The 17,262-nt window shown below is 39.8% G+C and overlaps 1 protein-coding gene and 1 non-coding gene across 3 annotated transcripts in view; both read right to left on the reverse strand.

The window, feature by feature from the left end:
• The window catches only part of KIAA2012 (KIAA2012 ortholog), a 110,109-nt gene that overhangs the window by 16,863 nt on the left and 75,984 nt on the right, over positions 1-17,262 (reverse strand). For both annotated transcript variants that reach the window (XM_047870605.1, XM_047870604.1), the window contains exon 15: positions 12,272-12,344. In XM_047870605.1, the coding sequence (XP_047726561.1) occupies positions 12,272-12,344 (73 nt within the window). The remainder of the gene's footprint in view (positions 1-12,271; positions 12,345-17,262) is intronic.
• Positions 13,990-14,096, reverse strand: LOC125174185 (U6 spliceosomal RNA). The gene has a single exon (XR_007155313.1). It is a non-coding gene; the product is annotated as a U6 spliceosomal RNA (small nuclear RNA).

Below are 17,262 nucleotides of genomic sequence, written 5' to 3' on the forward strand. Positions count from 1 at the left end.
GTGACTGGGGGAGGGGTAAAGAGTTAGAGGGAGAGAGAGAATCCCAAGCAGGTTCTGTACTGCCAGTGCAGAGCCTGACATGGGGCTCAATCCCACGAGCCATGAGATCATTACCTGAGCCAAAAATCAGGAGTTGGGCACTTAGCCTACTGAGCCACCAAGGTACCCCAGTTTGCCAGGTTCTTAAAAAATTAAATGTTATATATATCATATCACCCAACCATTACACTCCTGGGTATCCTACTCACGAGGAATGAGGGGCACCTGGCTGGCTCAGTTGGAAGAGTATGTGACTCTTGATCTCGGGGTTGTGAGTTTGAGCCCCATGTTTGGTGTAAAGGTTCCTTAAATAAATAAGCAAACTTAAAAAAAAAAGAGGAATGAAAGCATATGTCCATATAAGGACTTGTACACAAATGTTCATAGCAGCTTTATTGGTAATAGTCAAAAACTTGAAACAGCCCAAATGTTCATCAACAGGTGAATGGATAAGCAAACTGGTATATACATAGAAAGCAATATTACTTAGCAGTAAGTAGAAATGAAGCATTAATACACTCAGCACTATGGATGAATCTCAAAAGAATTACATGGAATGAAAGAAACCAGACCCAAAAAAGGGTATATATAGTATGACTTCATTTATAGAAAATTCTAAAAATACAAACTAATCTATAGTGACAGAAAGCATATCAATGGGGGATACTGGGAGGCTGGGGACAAGGGAGGCTGGAGTTGGAGGAGGCATGAGGAAACGTTTGGGAAAGATGAATGTTTTATCTGGACTATGATGATGGTTTCATGGGTATATACATATATCAAAACTTACCTAGTGGATCTTAAAAGTTCTCATCATAAGAAAAAACAATTGTAACTGTGTGTGGTGATGGATGTTAATTGAAGTTACTGTGGTAATCATTTTGCAACATACACATAAATCATGTTGTACACCTTAAACTAATACAATGCTATTTGTCAATTATATCTCAATAAAACTAGGAACCACCCCCAAATCATAGCAATATTTAGTATTTCAATGAAAGAAAATCTATTGGCTGAATAATTTTATACGCTACCAAATAATTACACATCATTAAAGCCTAAGAAAAAGGAAAGTTGACTGCATTAAAATCTTTACAGGAAAAAAAAGTATTATTTAACACTTTAAAAAACTTATCTAATCATAAAATTTAAATAAGTGTAATTTATCATATATCAATTATCCCTCAATAAATCTGCTTAAAAAAAAACTTAAGAAAAAATATTAATACAAATAAAGTGCCTAAACAGTGTTGGCACTTGGTAAAAACAAACAAGAACCAAAACACCTCACCCATGATCACTCTACTCACATACAATTAATGCAAATATTTTGGTGTATATACTTTCATGCATATATAATCTATCTATCTGGGGTGCCTGGGTGGCTCAGTCAGTTGGGCGGCTGACTTTGGCTCAGGTTGTGATCTCATGGTTTGTGGGTTCAAGCTCCGCATTGGGCTCTGTGCTGACAGCTTGGAGCCTGGAGCTGGCTTCAGATTCTTTGTCTCCCTCTCTCTCTGCCCCTCCCCTGCTCACATTCTGTGTCTCTCTCTATCTCAAGAATAAATAAACATTAAAAAAAATTAATCCATCTACATATACACTCATTTTAATAGAATTAAATATATGTATAATTTTAATTTACTTTTATGTTATTAGAATTTCCCATATAGTTAAATATTCTTAAAAATTATCATAATAAACAGCATAGCATTTCATTGTACAGATGTACCATACCTTAATCAGACATGTAACTTGTAAAATTCAGATTGTTTCAAAGTTTTTATAATTCTAAAGAACTTTGCATAACATTTCATTGAAAGGAATGGTTTTGATTATTAAAAGACCTACTCTTTGTTCACATCTATGATTATTAAAGGATATACAGTCTTTAAGGCACAATGTTGACTGCCAAATCATTCCCCCCAAAATTTGTACTGATTTAACACTCTGAGAAAAATGGTCATCTATTTCTTCATTTATCACATGCTTATTAAATACTGACCACATGCTGGGAATTGTGTTAGATGCTGGAAATAGAGTGGGGAGTTGGACAGACACTCCCCCTACCTGCCCCTGGTCTCAGGGAGCTTAAATTTTATTGGGGAAGATGGATATTAACACAAAATAAAAACTTTTCAAAAGGTAGACTCTAATATTCAATCCCTATTTCTCTTTGAGCAGCAGATTCCTGCATGAATTCATTTATTTTTCCTCATTTTTCTTTATTTAAAGAGGTTATAACTTTAAAGAAAGATTGGAAAAGAAAAAATTCACCTGTCTTCCTACCATCAATCATCTCCTTAATATGATAGTTAATCCATTTTTCAGCATTCAAAGTTGTCCATGACACCCCCACTCCTTCTCATCCCAGAGCGCCTTTGTAGCTTGGGTTTTCTTCTGCCATTCCCAAACTTTAAGGATAGCATCTCACACATCAACCTCCAGAAATAGCAGTGGGGACAAAATTGTTAATGTACAGGGTGGTTGGGGAAGCTGGGAAGGTTGATTGGGGTGGTTACTTAGAATTTATTTTGTTTTGGATCATATGTAATGTTACAGAGAGTTGGAGGTGATTTAAGTATCTTCGTGATAAGAGAAATTCTGTGGGAGTTTCATTCCCTAACCTGGCTGTAAAAGCTGTTTTACTGGACATTCATGGTTCATTATAGCTGTTTTGAACTCTGGGACAGGGCACTACAGGACCAGCAGAGGGCGCATTTGTATTGACCAAAAGCTGAGTTTCTACATTAGTGTAATTTCACCGTATTGATGAGAATTGAAAATTCTGGGAGGTGGATCATAGAAACGAGCTCCCCTCACTCCCCAATAAAATAATCTGGTATTTAGGAAATATTGGGATAAACTAAGCCAGTGCTTTGAATAATAATTTACAACTTTAACTGCTTTAAAAAAATCTGTAAAATATTTTAAGAATGCAGAGTATAGAAAAAATACTATATATGAGTACCACCTAGCTTTGTGAAATCTTAACATTTTGCCATATCTGATTCACATTTTTTTCTAAAGAAATAAAACATTTCAGATACAGTCCAAGACTTCATTGTATAACATTTGATCTCATTTCTGTCACTCTCTCCCAGTGGTAACCGTTTTCTTAAATTTGGTATTTGTCCATTGAACACACTACTCCAAATATGGCACCTTCACATATTAAATATTTCAAGCTGAAGGAATTTGAAAAATGGCAGGTGAAGGAAGGATTCTCTGACCACCACCCCCTTCTCCCCCTGAAGCACCGCCTTCTAAGAGCCTCATTTGAGAGGTGCCCACCAGAAGTGCCACCTAGAGGAAAGAGGCATCCTTATCTCTGGATAAACTTCAAGAGGAATCCAAGCAAACAGGCCTTGCTCAGTTTCTCCCAAATTATTATCCTTCCTTAGCCCATTCCCTTTAAGTAATATCACATTATCCCACAACTTTCCACTCTTCATCAAACCTCGTATAAAAACACTCAGGCTTGGGGTGCCTGTTGGCTCAGTCTGTGGAACATGCAACTCTTGATCTTGGGGTTGTGAGTTCAAGCCCCATGTTGGGTGTGGAGATAACTTAAAAATTAAAAAATCTTTAAAAAAACAAAAACAAACACACACACACTCAGGCTTAACCATTTCTTTGGGTCCCCATTTCCTTATGAAGTCTCCTATGTCACATAAAATTTATATTAAATAAATTTGTGTGTTTTTCTCCTCTTAAATCTGTGTCAGTTTAATTTTTTAGGCCCAGCCAGGAGACCCTAAGAGGGTCAAGGAAAAGTTTTTCTTTTCCTACAGTGTCCTCAGGCATATGTTTATATCTTTGCCACATATAAATACACTTATAAATAACAGGGGCACCTGGGTAGCTCAGTCAGTTAAATGTCTGACTCTGGGTTTCAGCTCAGGTCAGGATCTCATAGCTTCATGGGTATGCGCCCCATATCAGATTCTGTGCTGGCAGCTCGGAACCTGCTTGAGATTCTCTCTCTCCCTCTCTCTCTGCCCCTACCCCACTTGTGCTCTCTTTCTCTCAAAATAAATAAAACTTAAAAAACAACATATACTATTTTATACATTAAATCATTATATATTTTACAACTTATTTTGCTTAACATTTTAGTGATTAATTCATAATGATACATGTAGTTTCCATTCATTTATTTTAAGTTATTGACACTATTCCATTGTATAAACATACCACAATTTAGTTATCCATTTTGTTGGCGATGGCTGTTTTGATTATTTCCAACTTTTTGTGATTACAATGCTGTAATGAACCTTCTTGAGTGAGTCACTTTTCATACATAAAAGAGTTTCTCTGAGGTATACATGGGAATAAAATTGTTGAGTTGCAGGGTATGTGTATCTTCAATTTATTGGATATTTCCAAATTGCTCTGAATTTCTAAAACTCTGTATCCTCATCAAAAATGGGTGTTTGCAGACTTTTAAATTTTTGTTAATCTGATATATACCTGAAATGATATCTCTTTTTGTTGTAATTTCAATTTTCCTGATTAGCAGCAAGTTGACTTCTTCACATGACCATTTATTTAGGCTTCCTCATCTGTTAATTGCCTATTCATATCTCAGCCATTTTCATTGGGTTGATCTTTTCCTTCTCTATTTGTAGCGGTTCTTGCCACATTTTGGATACCAATATTTTATTGGTTTTATGCGCTATAAGATATTGTCTTATAGTCTGTGATTTGTCTTTTTTTTTCTTTTTTAAAGATTTTTAAAAATTATTATTATTATTTTATGTTATTTTTAAATGTTTATTCATTTTTGAAAGACAGAGAGAGACAGAGCACAAGAGGGGTGGGGCAGAGAGAGAAAGGGGGGGGACACAGAATCTGAAGGAGGCTCCAGGCTCTGAGCTGTCAGCACAGAGCCTGATGTGGGGCTTGAACCCATGAACCATGAGATCATGACCTGAGCCGAAGTTGGACGCATAACCGACTGAGCCACCCAGGTGCCCCAAAAGATTTTATTATTTTTTAAAAATAATCTCTATACCTAACATGGAGCTCAAACTTACAACCCCAAGAGCAAGAGTTGCTTGCTCTGCCAATTAAGTCAGCCAGGCACCCCTGTATTTGTCTTTTAACTTTGTTTTTGCTGTCTTGTCAAAACCTTTAAATTTTAATATAACCTGATTTGTCAGTAATTTTCTTTATGGTTTATGTTTTGATTCAGGGGTAGGAAATTTTTTCCTTTCTCAAATTCATAAAGATATTCTTCTATATTTCTTCTAAAAAGTTTAAAATTTTTGCTTTTTCAGAAACAGGCCTGGCTGGTTAAGTCAGAAGAGCATGAGACTCTTGATCTTGGGGTTGTGAGTTCAGGCCCCAAGTTGGGTATAGAGATAACTTAAAAAGAAAATATTAAAAAAATTTTTTTTTGCTTTTTCAAAAAACACACCTGATAATGTGAGATAAAGATTTAAAAATTGGATAACCATTTATCTCAAAGTTATATACTGAGAAATAGCTCATTCTTTACACTTTTGCCATATGTTGTTTCCATATATGGGTGCATTTATTTCTGGATTCTCTATTCTGTCTGTCCCTAAGCCAATATCATATGGCCTTAAAGTGATTTTTGATATTTAATATTTTTGATATTTTAGTATTTGGCCTCTTTGTTTTTCTTCAAAATTCTATTGGTTATTTTGGGCCCCTTTATGAATTTTGGGATCAACTTATCATGTTCCACCAAAACCTGATTGGGGATTTAAAAAAAAAATTGTAACTGCATTGAATTTATAGATTAAGTTAGGGAGAATTTTCAACCTTCCTGTTTATAAACGTTACATACAACATTATATAGAATGTTACATTTATTTCAGTCTATTTTTATTTAATTTAACAAGATTTTGTAATTTCTTCAAGAAAGTCTCACATATCTTTTTTTACATTTATTTGTAGGATATATGTACCTCTATCTATACAGATATATATTTAAAAATTACATTTATCCTACCTTCCTGTGTAAACTGTACCAGTGGATAACTAATAGAAGAGGAAAAGTTGTTTTGGGTTTTTTTGGTAGGAGTTTTCCAAGTAATAAGTGGAAAAAGAATGATAGAATTTCAATATCACTATTTTGCAGCTTGTAATGAATGAATGGATCTGAAGCTACGAGCACCATGAGGTGACACGATGTCTCCTGATGGGAGAGCTCAATGCCCTCCATGAAATGGTCTTCCAAAAGGAAAAACCAAACCTGAATCTGATCAATCTCTAGATCCAAGTACTAACTTACAGGGAGTATAGAAGACAGAGAAGCACGTAAAACTACACCATGAGGAAGCAATCAGCAAAATCTAGATTGTGGGAAACTCTATAGGGCAAGTGACTCAATTTCCTAAAAATAAACTAAGAGAGTTAAGAAAAGAAATGAAAGGGAGCCAATAAATTAAAGGAGACTTGAAGGCCACACCAACCAATCACAAACAAACAAACTCTGAAACAATTATAATAATTGGGAGACAGTTACAGCATTAAAAAAACTGAATATTCAATTATATTAAAGAATAGTTCTAATTTTTAGGTGCAATAGTAGTATTACAGTTATGTCAAAAGTGTCTTTTTTTTAAAGGGTATTTATTTATTTTGAGAGAAAGAGAGTATGAGCAGAGGAGGAGCAGAGAGAGAGGGAGAGAGAGAATCCCAAGCAGGCTCCAAGCAGTGAGCACAGAGCCCCACATGGAGTTCTAACTCATGAACCATGAGATCATGACCTGAGCCAAAATTGAGTCAGACGCTCAACTGACGGAGCTACCCAAGTGCCCCCAAAGTGTCTTTTCTTGTTTTTTAGAGATAGATACTCAAGTGTGTATACATAAAATGACATGAGGCTGGAAAATTTGTTTCAAAATAATATGGAAGAGAGGGAGGAAGGAGTTAGGGATGTGGGTGAACAATATCAGCCAGGATATGGATATGTGGAATTCCTATGCTGATTTTTGTGTATGTTTGGGGGTTTTCATAATAACAATTATCTTACAATTGCATTATAAATTGTAATTTATGTTTTGACACTTTCTTTTTTCCACAATTGATTTTTATGTTTTGATCTATATTTAGTAATCTTGCTGACTTTTTGTCTTTTAATAGCTTGTCTGTAGAGGCCCTTGGATTTTCCATATAATGCTATTGTCTGGGAATAATGACAGTGTCATTTCCTCCTTTCTGTCCTTTTCCTTTTCCTTTCTTTTGGTTTCCCTACTGTGCTACTACAATGTTGAAATAGAAGCAATGACAGAGGGCATCCTTATCCTAGTTCTTTCTCTAAAGAGGATGCTTTTAAAGTTCTACCATTAAAGTGTGATGCGTACTTCAGATTTTTGATAGACACTCTATTAAAATCAGGAAGTCTTCCTCTGTTCCCAGTTTGATAATTTTAAATTATGAATGGGTGGATATCATAAAGTTATTTTTCATTTTGTATCAATTGGGATGACCCTAAGGTTTTTCTCCTTTAACCTCTTGACGTGAATTACATAAACAGACTCTCACATGTTAGACCATCTTTGAATTCCTGGGATAAACCAAATTCAGTCATGGTATATGTATACACACACACACACACACACACACACTATATGTATATTTGTATATTTATATAAAATATTACATATTTAAACGTAAGCTTAATGATTTGATTGGCTATATTTTATTTAGGAGTCTTGCATCTTGGATCATAAGTGAGATTGGTCTATAAATTGCCTTTCTTACGTTGTCTTTATCTGTAGGTTCAACTGCTTTTTGGTCTTGATGAATTTGGGTCTCAAGTTAGAAATAAATTTTACTTCCTGGAAGGTGAAGAGAATTTTCAGGATCAAGGGGCAACAGCTGTGTTCTGGGATTTTGGGGACTTCCCTGGGGTTTCTATTTTGGGTTAAGTGGAGTGAGCCAGAAACATTCTTTTTTTTTTTTTTTTTTTTTTTTTTTACATTTTATTTATTTTTGAGAGAGAGAGAGAGAGAGAGACAGAGCACAAGTGGGGGAGAGGCACAGAGAGAGGGACACACAGAATCTGAAGCAGGCTCCCGGCTCTGAGCTGTCAGCACAGAGCCTGACATGGGGCTTGAACCCACAAACCACGAGATCATGACCTGAGCCGAAGTCGACACTCAACTGACTAAGCCACCCAGGCGCCCTAAGCTAGAAACATTCTTAAGGATGTACAACTGCTCGACATGGAGGAGGGCTTTGAAAAGGAAAGATAAAGCAGTAACAGAGTGTGGAGGTCATCTAGGCTGCTAGGAACTAGCAGATAATTCTGGCAGTGTGAACCAGAATTGAACCCAGTACTGGCAGTGTGCAGTGACTGTGTAGGCTTCATATAGAGCAAATCGGGGAGCAAGGGGTCTTGACTGACCTCAGGTGGCAGCCCTGTACAGGGGTGCCACTTTCCAGGTTGTAGATTCTGGGGCAGAGGCACTGTCTCAACTTCTGGGCACACACTTCTGATCTATTTTTCCCACAGCTTTAAGGGAAATTTTTTGCAACACTGGCTACTCCTTAGTTCATTGCACAAGTTGGGCAGTCATTATATCTGCTCCTTCTGGAGCTGTTTATTCCTGGAGCCAGGAACTGCCCCCGAGGAAAGGCCTTCAAACCTCCCTACAGCTAAGTGGACCAATGGGATTTATGCTCCTACAAGGCAGCTGTGGGCCCAACACTGATGTTTTCTCTCCTGTCCTCAGGATGAGGAGATGCTGAGCCAGCTTTAAGATGTAGAGAAGGGTAATGGCAAAGGGGATGGCAGAGAGAAGGAACCTGGGGCAGGGCTGTCCTACCTCTTGTCTGCCAGCTTGGACTTTTCCGAGAGAGAGAAATAAACCTTCCATCTTATTTGAAGTCACTTTATCTTGGTCTTTGTTAGAACAGTTGCATCAATATCCTAAGTACTGCATACCCATCTCTTCAATAAAGCAATAATGCTCTGGGCCTCTTTTTCCCTAGTAGAATAGAAATGGCTCACTGGTTTCTAAGGGTTTCTGTAAGACCTGCCTTTTGTCTTTCCCCCCATTGTTTCAGGCTACTCATTAGGGACCCCCCTGTATCTCATGCAGGGCTCCTCAAATCTCTCACTCTTTCTAAGAGTATCTCAAATTCTGCCACATAGTAAGGGGTTACATCACTATTGAACATAGCCTTTCTCAGAAGGCAGAGGCTGGCAAGGCTGCTTTGTTCAGACTGGGTCTGCTGTCCACATGTGGACTTAAGTAAAAGAAGGACTTACACAACGGACTCAACCAGTCTTGCCAAGTTCAAGCCCCCATCATTGAGATTGACCTAGAAAGTAATCATCATGTTATCAACTTAGAACAAGTCTCTCCTGACAAGGAGACAAGACTTACAGCTACTAAATTAAGGTTTTTAAGAAATAGACTGATAGCTAACCCATAGTGAGCACTTCCTCTGTGCTAGGCACTCTCATAAGCACATTACATGTATTAACTCCTTTATCTCACAGCCACCTCATGAGGTAAGTAGTATTGGCACCTCCATTTTACAGATGACTTCAACCCAGATCTAGTTAGAAACTCTAGGGGCAGGACCCCAAATTTATTTTAACCAGACTTTCAGGGGGTTCTGATGCACACTGAAGTTTGAGAACAACTGGCCTAGGAAATAAACAAGACTTGAAATTTTATTCTTTTTTTGGACTGAGGGGTTGGGGAAAAGAGGTGGAAAGGAAAGTTTTGTATTTAACATGAGCAATTTTCCAAACCCGATTTGATTTGGAGGTTGCCAATTTGATTTGTCTGGTGAAAACTCGCATGCAGTGATTTCACCAAGTGTAAGATGCAAGGTATTCTTGGTAGATATGGCACTGGCTCACTGCTCATAATTTAAACATGAAGATCACTACTTAATTTAGAGTAGTAGAGAATAAAATCTTGGCAATTAGATATAAGGCCTATATGGGGAAAATCGATCCTTAAATAGTTAAAAAAAATTCCTTGGCAAGCTCTCTTTTCTTCCTACAAAGATTTGAAATCTTTTTTTAAACATTAGCATTTATCATTCAGGACAGGCAAATGCCTTCTTTAATTTTCTGCAGTGATATTTCACTGCATTAAAGACTGTCTGGATAACCTTTGTGGAACAGCCGAAGCCTGTTCCTCTGTCATGAGAAAGGAAAACTGTTTCAACTGATGTGGTCATTGCTTAGATTTGGCCATGTTCTGCACTGCCTAAAACCCCCATTGCACTTGGAGCCTTGTCAGTGTTCACATTCTGCATATGTGACTTATGATATGGAAGGTCTGAAGACTGGAGCATTGTTTCCCTGGTTACTGTCACTCAGCTTTGAAAATGGAGGGGGCAGGAGACTTATTTTAGCAAGAACTCTGCTTAAAAGCTTGACCAAACCGAGAGATTGGGCTACCATAATATTTTATTGTCTGATATGTAGAAACAGTGAAATCTTTTATTTTATTATTCTGTTTTTGAGACGGAAAGGGCACAAGTGAGCCAGGAGCAGCAAGAGAGAGAGGGGGAGAGGGAGTGAGGCAGGGCTCACCTGAAGCAGGGCTCTTGCTCACCCGAAGCAGGGCTCAAACTCATGAACCTGAGCTGAAGATCATGACCTGAGCTGAAGTCAGATACTTAACCAACTGGGCCACCCACGTACCCAGCAGTGAAATCTTTTTAAATGAGTATAAAATTATTTTTGTTTAGAATATCAAATGAAAGAAACAGTAAAATATGTAAACAGAAAAATATCAAATTTAAGGTGAAATTCCAAATCCATGACTTTGCACTTTTATTTCTAGTGAGCTCTCATGGTCTCCTCATCTCATGGGGTCTAGAGGAGATAGGAAGAGTCATGGTGTCATTTCAAGGTTGGAAAACTGTGACCCTGAAAGGGTAGACATTTAATCATTATGATATCCAAGTAAAAAATAATACAGTATTAGGGTGCCTGGGTGGCTCGGTTGGTTAAGTGGTTGACTCTTGATTTCAGCTTAGGTCATGATCTCAGGTTCGTGAGCTCAAGCCCCACATTGAGCTCTCTACTGACAGTGCAGAGCCTGCTTGGAAGTCTCTCTCTCTCTCCCCCTCTCTCTGCCCCTTTCTGACTCTTTCTCTCTCTCAAAATAAATAAATAAACTTAAAAAAAAATAATACAGTATTTGTTAAAGGGTTACTGTGTATGAATTACTTCATTTATTTCTCATGCAACCTTAGGAGGGGAATACTGTTTTCAGCCTCAGTTAAGGACACTGAGGCACAGAGGGGTTAAGGCAGTAGTCCAACTGCAGAGCCCACGTTCTCCACTCAGCTGAACAGAGCTGCTGTTGCTAGCCTATATAGAGCACCTTATGTGAATTCAAGAAAGGCACCCCAGTAGAAGGGCCGGTAGAAGGGGGAAAGGAGCCCCTTCTGCATGGATACCCCCAGTCCTGAGGTGCATGGCTTAGGGGGCAGAGCACAGGCCCCTATTTGCTCTCTCTGATGGATGACTTTGTACAGCAAACAATAAGCAATTCTTTCTGGCTGGCACTGCATCCACTCCTTGAGAACACAAGTGTCTCTCACCTATCTATTTCCATTCCTGCAAGATGCAGTGAGGATAAAGAACAGTTCTGGTACCTGGGCCTACCCAACTGCAGTATCACACAGCATGCACAGGTACCCCCAGGGAAGAGATTAGAGTCTAGCTCAGGGTCTGGGAATATGAACTATGCCAAAAAGCCCAGTTCTGGGCCCAATGTTTCCTAGAATCATCATTATTAAATGCAGCATCATTTTTGGAGGAAGCCACACTCAAACAGCCTGACCACCCAAGGCGGTGGGCAGCAGGGTCTGTGTCTCTAAAGATACTGCCCCCCACCATCGTTGGAATATTAACCCTCTAGCCAGGGAGCCTCAGCTCCTGCACCTGCATATCCACGCCCCTGTGAAGTGCCTATGTGACCTTTTTGTGATACCCCAGAGTCTCCGCTCTTTTCCATTAATCTGTGGCCTCTGGCAGGAAAGAAACCTTTCAGTAAGTCCAAAAATATAAAAGCATGTTATCATCATCAGTTGGTTTGTGATGCATTAAGTAAGAACAATCAGAGTCTGAACTCAGCACATTGGTCTGTTTTCTGACTTCCAGGCTGAGAGGAAATGGAAGGGTCATTCCCCATTAACATCTTTGAACCAATGCAAACCTCATCAGATGATTGTTGTGATAAGATTTAAAACCCAACCTGGCTGTCTCTACCTTGGGTGTCTTGATGATTTTCTCTGAGGGGTCCTCCTGGTTCTTCATGATAGTCCATTTCATCTCCATTTTCCTATTAGGTTAATACACAATAAAAAAAAGTACATAAGACAAAATAAAGGCAAACACTCCTATTGTCTATGCCCTTTGGAAACCCAGTTCTTCTCCTTCTTTGTCAACTTATTTTAACTTCAGTGTCCAAGAAGTCTAGTACCAGTGTGAATAGCCCTAAAGAGCCAGGTGGGCTTAGCTGCACTGTTGAGCATTATGGGGTCTTAGTTGTATTTCTCTTGTGGGAGGCTTGTCCCATCCACATGTACAGTGTTCCATGCCTGGCGTTAACTGGGGGGAGGGGGTGGGGAGAAGAATGCCACAGGCACAGACCAACTGGAGAAGGAAGCAAGGTACCTCTAGGGACTTGATGGATGACTGATGTGATGAGAGCAGAGGCAGAAAGAATAGGAAGGGTGGGTTGAATCAGACTCCCAAGGATTTGAAGGCAGATTAAGGGCTTTGGTCTTATCTCGAACAAATGGAAAGTACTGAAGGTGTAAGGCAAGGAAGCAAAAGGGTCAGATTGGCCTTTTGTGGAGTTTCCAAGGTTGCCACGGATTAGGTTTCTTATCACATTGAATCCCCTCTTCCTTCTTTCTCTCAGTCATACAAATTGCTTGCAATCCACCATCTAGAAATTTCCATAATAGTGGTTCGCAACCCTGGCTATGAGTTAGAATTACTTAAAAGGTATGATATCTAATATTTACCCCCAAACAATAAAATCTGGAACTAAGGTATTTAAAAATTTTTTTTTAAACATTTATTTTTGAGAGACAGAGACAGAACATGAGCAGGGAAGGGGCAGAGAGAGAGGGAGACACAGAATCTGAAGCAGGCTCCAGGCTCTGAGCTGTCAGCACAGAGCCTGGCACAGGGCTTGACCCCATGAACTGTGAGATGATGACCTGAGCTGAAGTCGGGACACTCAACTGACTGAGCCACCCAGGCGCCCCTGGAACTAGGGCATTTTTAAAGTTTCTTGGGTGATTCCAACACGTAGCCAGGATTGAGAGTCACTGATCTCCTCTAGAGATTAGAAGAGAAACTCGTTGGTAGCCAAAGTGATGTGACAGGTAGAGTCAAAGACTTAAGTAAAGCCAATGTGTCTGATGAAGTCAGCTCTTGGTCTTTGTCACGTGGATCTCTGCTGAGTCCCTAGCTTCACTTCAGCTACAAAGAAGGAATTGGATATGGAGAGCCCTGGAAGTTTCTCCTAGGACTAAAGTTCCTCTACCTTTAGTGACAATCAGTTTTTCCACTTAATTATCAAATACCCAAGCTGCTCTGGAAAGAGACAATTAATCTAATTTGTTTGACATTCTCTTCTCACCCTATAGCTTTTTACCCTGTGTATTTTTCACTTGTTAGCTTACCGTTTGTAGCCAATGAGATTCTGACATAAAAGAGCTAGAGCAGGTAAGTGATTTTCTTTCTTTCTCTTCCTTCCTTCCTTCCTTCCTTTTTTGCTTTTATTATAAGTTTCTAAAAAAATTTTTTTAAGTTTATTTTTTTCGTAATTTCTATACTCAACATGGGGCTCAAACTCACGACTCTGAGATCAAGAGTCTCGTGCTCTTCCAACTGAGCCAGCCAGGCTCCCCTTAAGTTTTTATTTTAATTCCAGTTAGTCAACATAGTGTTATATTAGTTTCAGGTATACAAGAAAATATTGAATGCTCAGGAATGTGCATAGCATCCTCATGCAGGGGCCACACTAATCTTCTCTGTATTGCTCCAATTTTAGTATATGTGCTGCTAAAGTGAGCAAAGTAATTTTCTTTCTTTTGTTATTTCTCATTTTGGAGACAAACAGGATTTGGTCTTGGTGCAGTAAAGAAAAAAAAATCATCCCTAAATAAATGGAAAGGTTTTTGAAAAATTACAGCAGGAAAACCCACCTCAGTCATAGTAAACTGCTAAGTTATAAGAGTAGAAAAAAGATAAACGGAAAGACATGCCCTATTAATCTAACAGGAAACTGGATTAAAAGGGAGAAACAAGCTTGCTCCTTTGGAAGAATTTCAAAGGCAAGAAGAATAAACCTTCAGTCTTAATATGTAGCTATGAGCCTTCAGGGGCAAGAAATATTCTTCTCATTTTACAGATGGGGAGATGGAGGCAGAGAGAGTCAGGGACTTTGAAAGAACCTTCTGGCACATCCCTATTAGAAAAAGAAATAGTCTTTTTTATTTTTTTTATTAAAAAAAACTTTTTTTCTGAAGCAGGCTCCAGGCTCTGAGCTGTCAGCACAAAGCCTGATGCGGGGCTTGAACTCACACACCGTGAGATCATGACCTGAGCCGAAGTCGTACGCTTAACTGATAGCCACCCAGGTGCCCCAAGAAGTAGTCTTAATTTGAAATTCTGTCTGTTGCTTAGAAAACTATAAAAAAAAAAACCTGTCATGTTTTAGATATATGAACACACATGAGAAATGACTTATACCTAAGGTTATTCACTGCAACAGACTGAAACCACCTAAAAGTCCTACCAATTGAGGACTAGTCAAATACATTATGGTAATTCATACAATGGAATACTACACAACTGTTAAAAATAATCTCTTTACAGGGGTGCCTGGGTGGCTCTGTTAGTTAAGCACCAACTCTTGATCCCAACCCAGTACTTGATCTCAGGCTCATGAATTTGAGCCCCCATGCTGGGTGTGAAGCCCACTTAAATACACACACACACACAACACCTAAAACTAAACAAAATGCAACCTGTCATTTTTTTCCCTAAACGTTTATTCATTTTTGAGAGAGAGAGAAAGAGAGAGCGCATGCGCATGCCCGTGTGAGCGGGGGAGGGGCAAAGAGCAATGGGGACAGAAGATCTGAAGTGGGTTCTGTGCTGACAGCAGCCAGCCTGATGTGGGGCTCATGAACCATGACATAGATCATGACCTGAGCTGAAGTCAAACACCCAATCGACTGACACACCCAGGTGCCCCTGTCATTTTTTTTTTTAAGTTTATTTTGAGAGAGAGAGAGAGACAGCACAGGGTGAGGTGGGGGTAGTGGTAGAGAGAGAGGGAAAGAGAGAATCCCAAGCAGGCTTCGCACTGAGCGTAAAGCTGGACGCGGGGCTCCATTTCAGGAGCTGTGAGATCGTGACCTCATCTGGAAGAGTTGGATGCTTCCCAGACTGAGCCACCCAGGCACCCCACAATCTGTCATTTTTAATATGAGTTACAAGTGCAATGACTAAACTGAATGATTGAAACATTGAAACAAGTGTAATGACACTTGGTGAGTGTGCCAAAGAAGCTGAAGGACTGAAAATTCAATCCTCAGTTATTCTGGCCAAGTCATTTGCTCTTCATCTGTTCCTTCAGCCCATGAACATTTATTGAGTGTCTGTTGTTTGCCAGGTCATGTGCTAGGCATTGGGGGCACCAGGATGAAAGATCTATTCGCAAGCAGCTTGCTGGCTTGTGGAGAAATGACATAAAACCTCAGCATTGCAATGCTGTGTGATAAATGTTGTGACAGATTATGACAGGTTTCTGCAGGACCTCAGAAGGTGAAGCTAAATTAGTCTGGGGAATGTTTGTTTACCAGGGGACATGGTGCTAAGTCTTGCAGAGAAAGGGAGGTAGGGCAGTTCCTGGCAGAGGAAGAGGCATGTGCTGGTCAGGGGGCAGTTTGGGTGGCTGCAGTGCACGGACAGTGTGAATTAGACAGGGGCCAGGTTTTGCCGGTTGCAATATGGAGTTAAAAAAAATTGATTTGTTATATTTTTCTATTTATGAAAGAAATACATCTTTGATGCCAGGATCTAACCAGAAGGCCAATGGGGACATGGTAAGGAATTTCAAGCAAACCAGTGATATGACTGAGCTGTATTTAGAAAGAGCACTGGCAGCAGTATGGTATTATAGGGCTGTGGGTGGGTGGGGATAGTAACAAACACTTTGAAAACACAAACTGCAGTACCGAAACCAGACATGAGACACAGCTCCCTGAGTGGCTGGGGTGCAGGTCCTGGAGTCGGACTGTCTGCCCTGGAAGCCCTGACTCCTACACATCATGCCTTACAGATCATGCAAGTTACTTAAACCCTGAGCCTCAATTGCTTCAACTGACAGGGGCTCGGCCAGGTGACCTTAAGTTCTCATCTCTCCTTGGAGAATCTTCCTCTGGTCTTGCCCACTACCCTCATGCACAGCACCCTATCTGAGCATGGTACTTCTAGGCTCACAGCAGGCTTTCATGAGGAGCTGCCAGGGGACTGGAGGAGCATGGGATGCTGGAGTCAGATGTGGGGCTCCTGTGGGCCAGGAGCCAGCCGCATGACCTATCACTGAAACTCACTCTCTCCACCTTTGAAATGGAGTAATAATAAATACATACAGAGTTCTTAAAAGGCCTGTTTAGGAAAATACGTTTAGAAAGTCTGTGTAACATACCACAATACATACATCTAAATGACCTCCTTAATAATGGAAGAAAATCAGTATCTCCTTTAAGAGTTTTAACTTCAAGGCAGTAGTACAACTTTTCTTATGCATTAAAAGATCCCACATGGGGGCGCCTGGGTGCCTCAGTTAGTTAAATGTCTAACTTCAGCTCAGGTTACGATCTCGATGTCGTCTTGTGGGTTTGAGGCCAATGTCAGGCTCTGTGCTGACAGTTCAGGGCCCGGAGCCTGCTTTGGATTCTATGTCTCCCTCTCTCTCTGCTCCTCCCCCACTCATGCTCTGTCTCTTTCTCTCATAAACCAATAAACATTTAAAGGAAAAAATTTAGGGGTGCCTGGGTGGCTCAGTCGGTTGAGTGGCCGACTTCGGCTCAGGTCATGATCTCGTGGTCCGTGAGTTTGAGCCCCGCGTCGGACTCTGGGCTGACAGCTCAGAGCCTGGAGCCTGTTTCAGATTCTGTGTCTCCCTCTCTCTGACCCTCCCCGTTCATGCTCTGTCTCTCTCTGTCTCA

Source organism: Prionailurus viverrinus, chromosome C1 (genome assembly GCF_022837055.1).
Source record: "Prionailurus viverrinus isolate Anna chromosome C1, UM_Priviv_1.0, whole genome shotgun sequence".
In the NCBI taxonomy this organism is placed as follows: domain Eukaryota; kingdom Metazoa; phylum Chordata; class Mammalia; order Carnivora; family Felidae; genus Prionailurus; species Prionailurus viverrinus.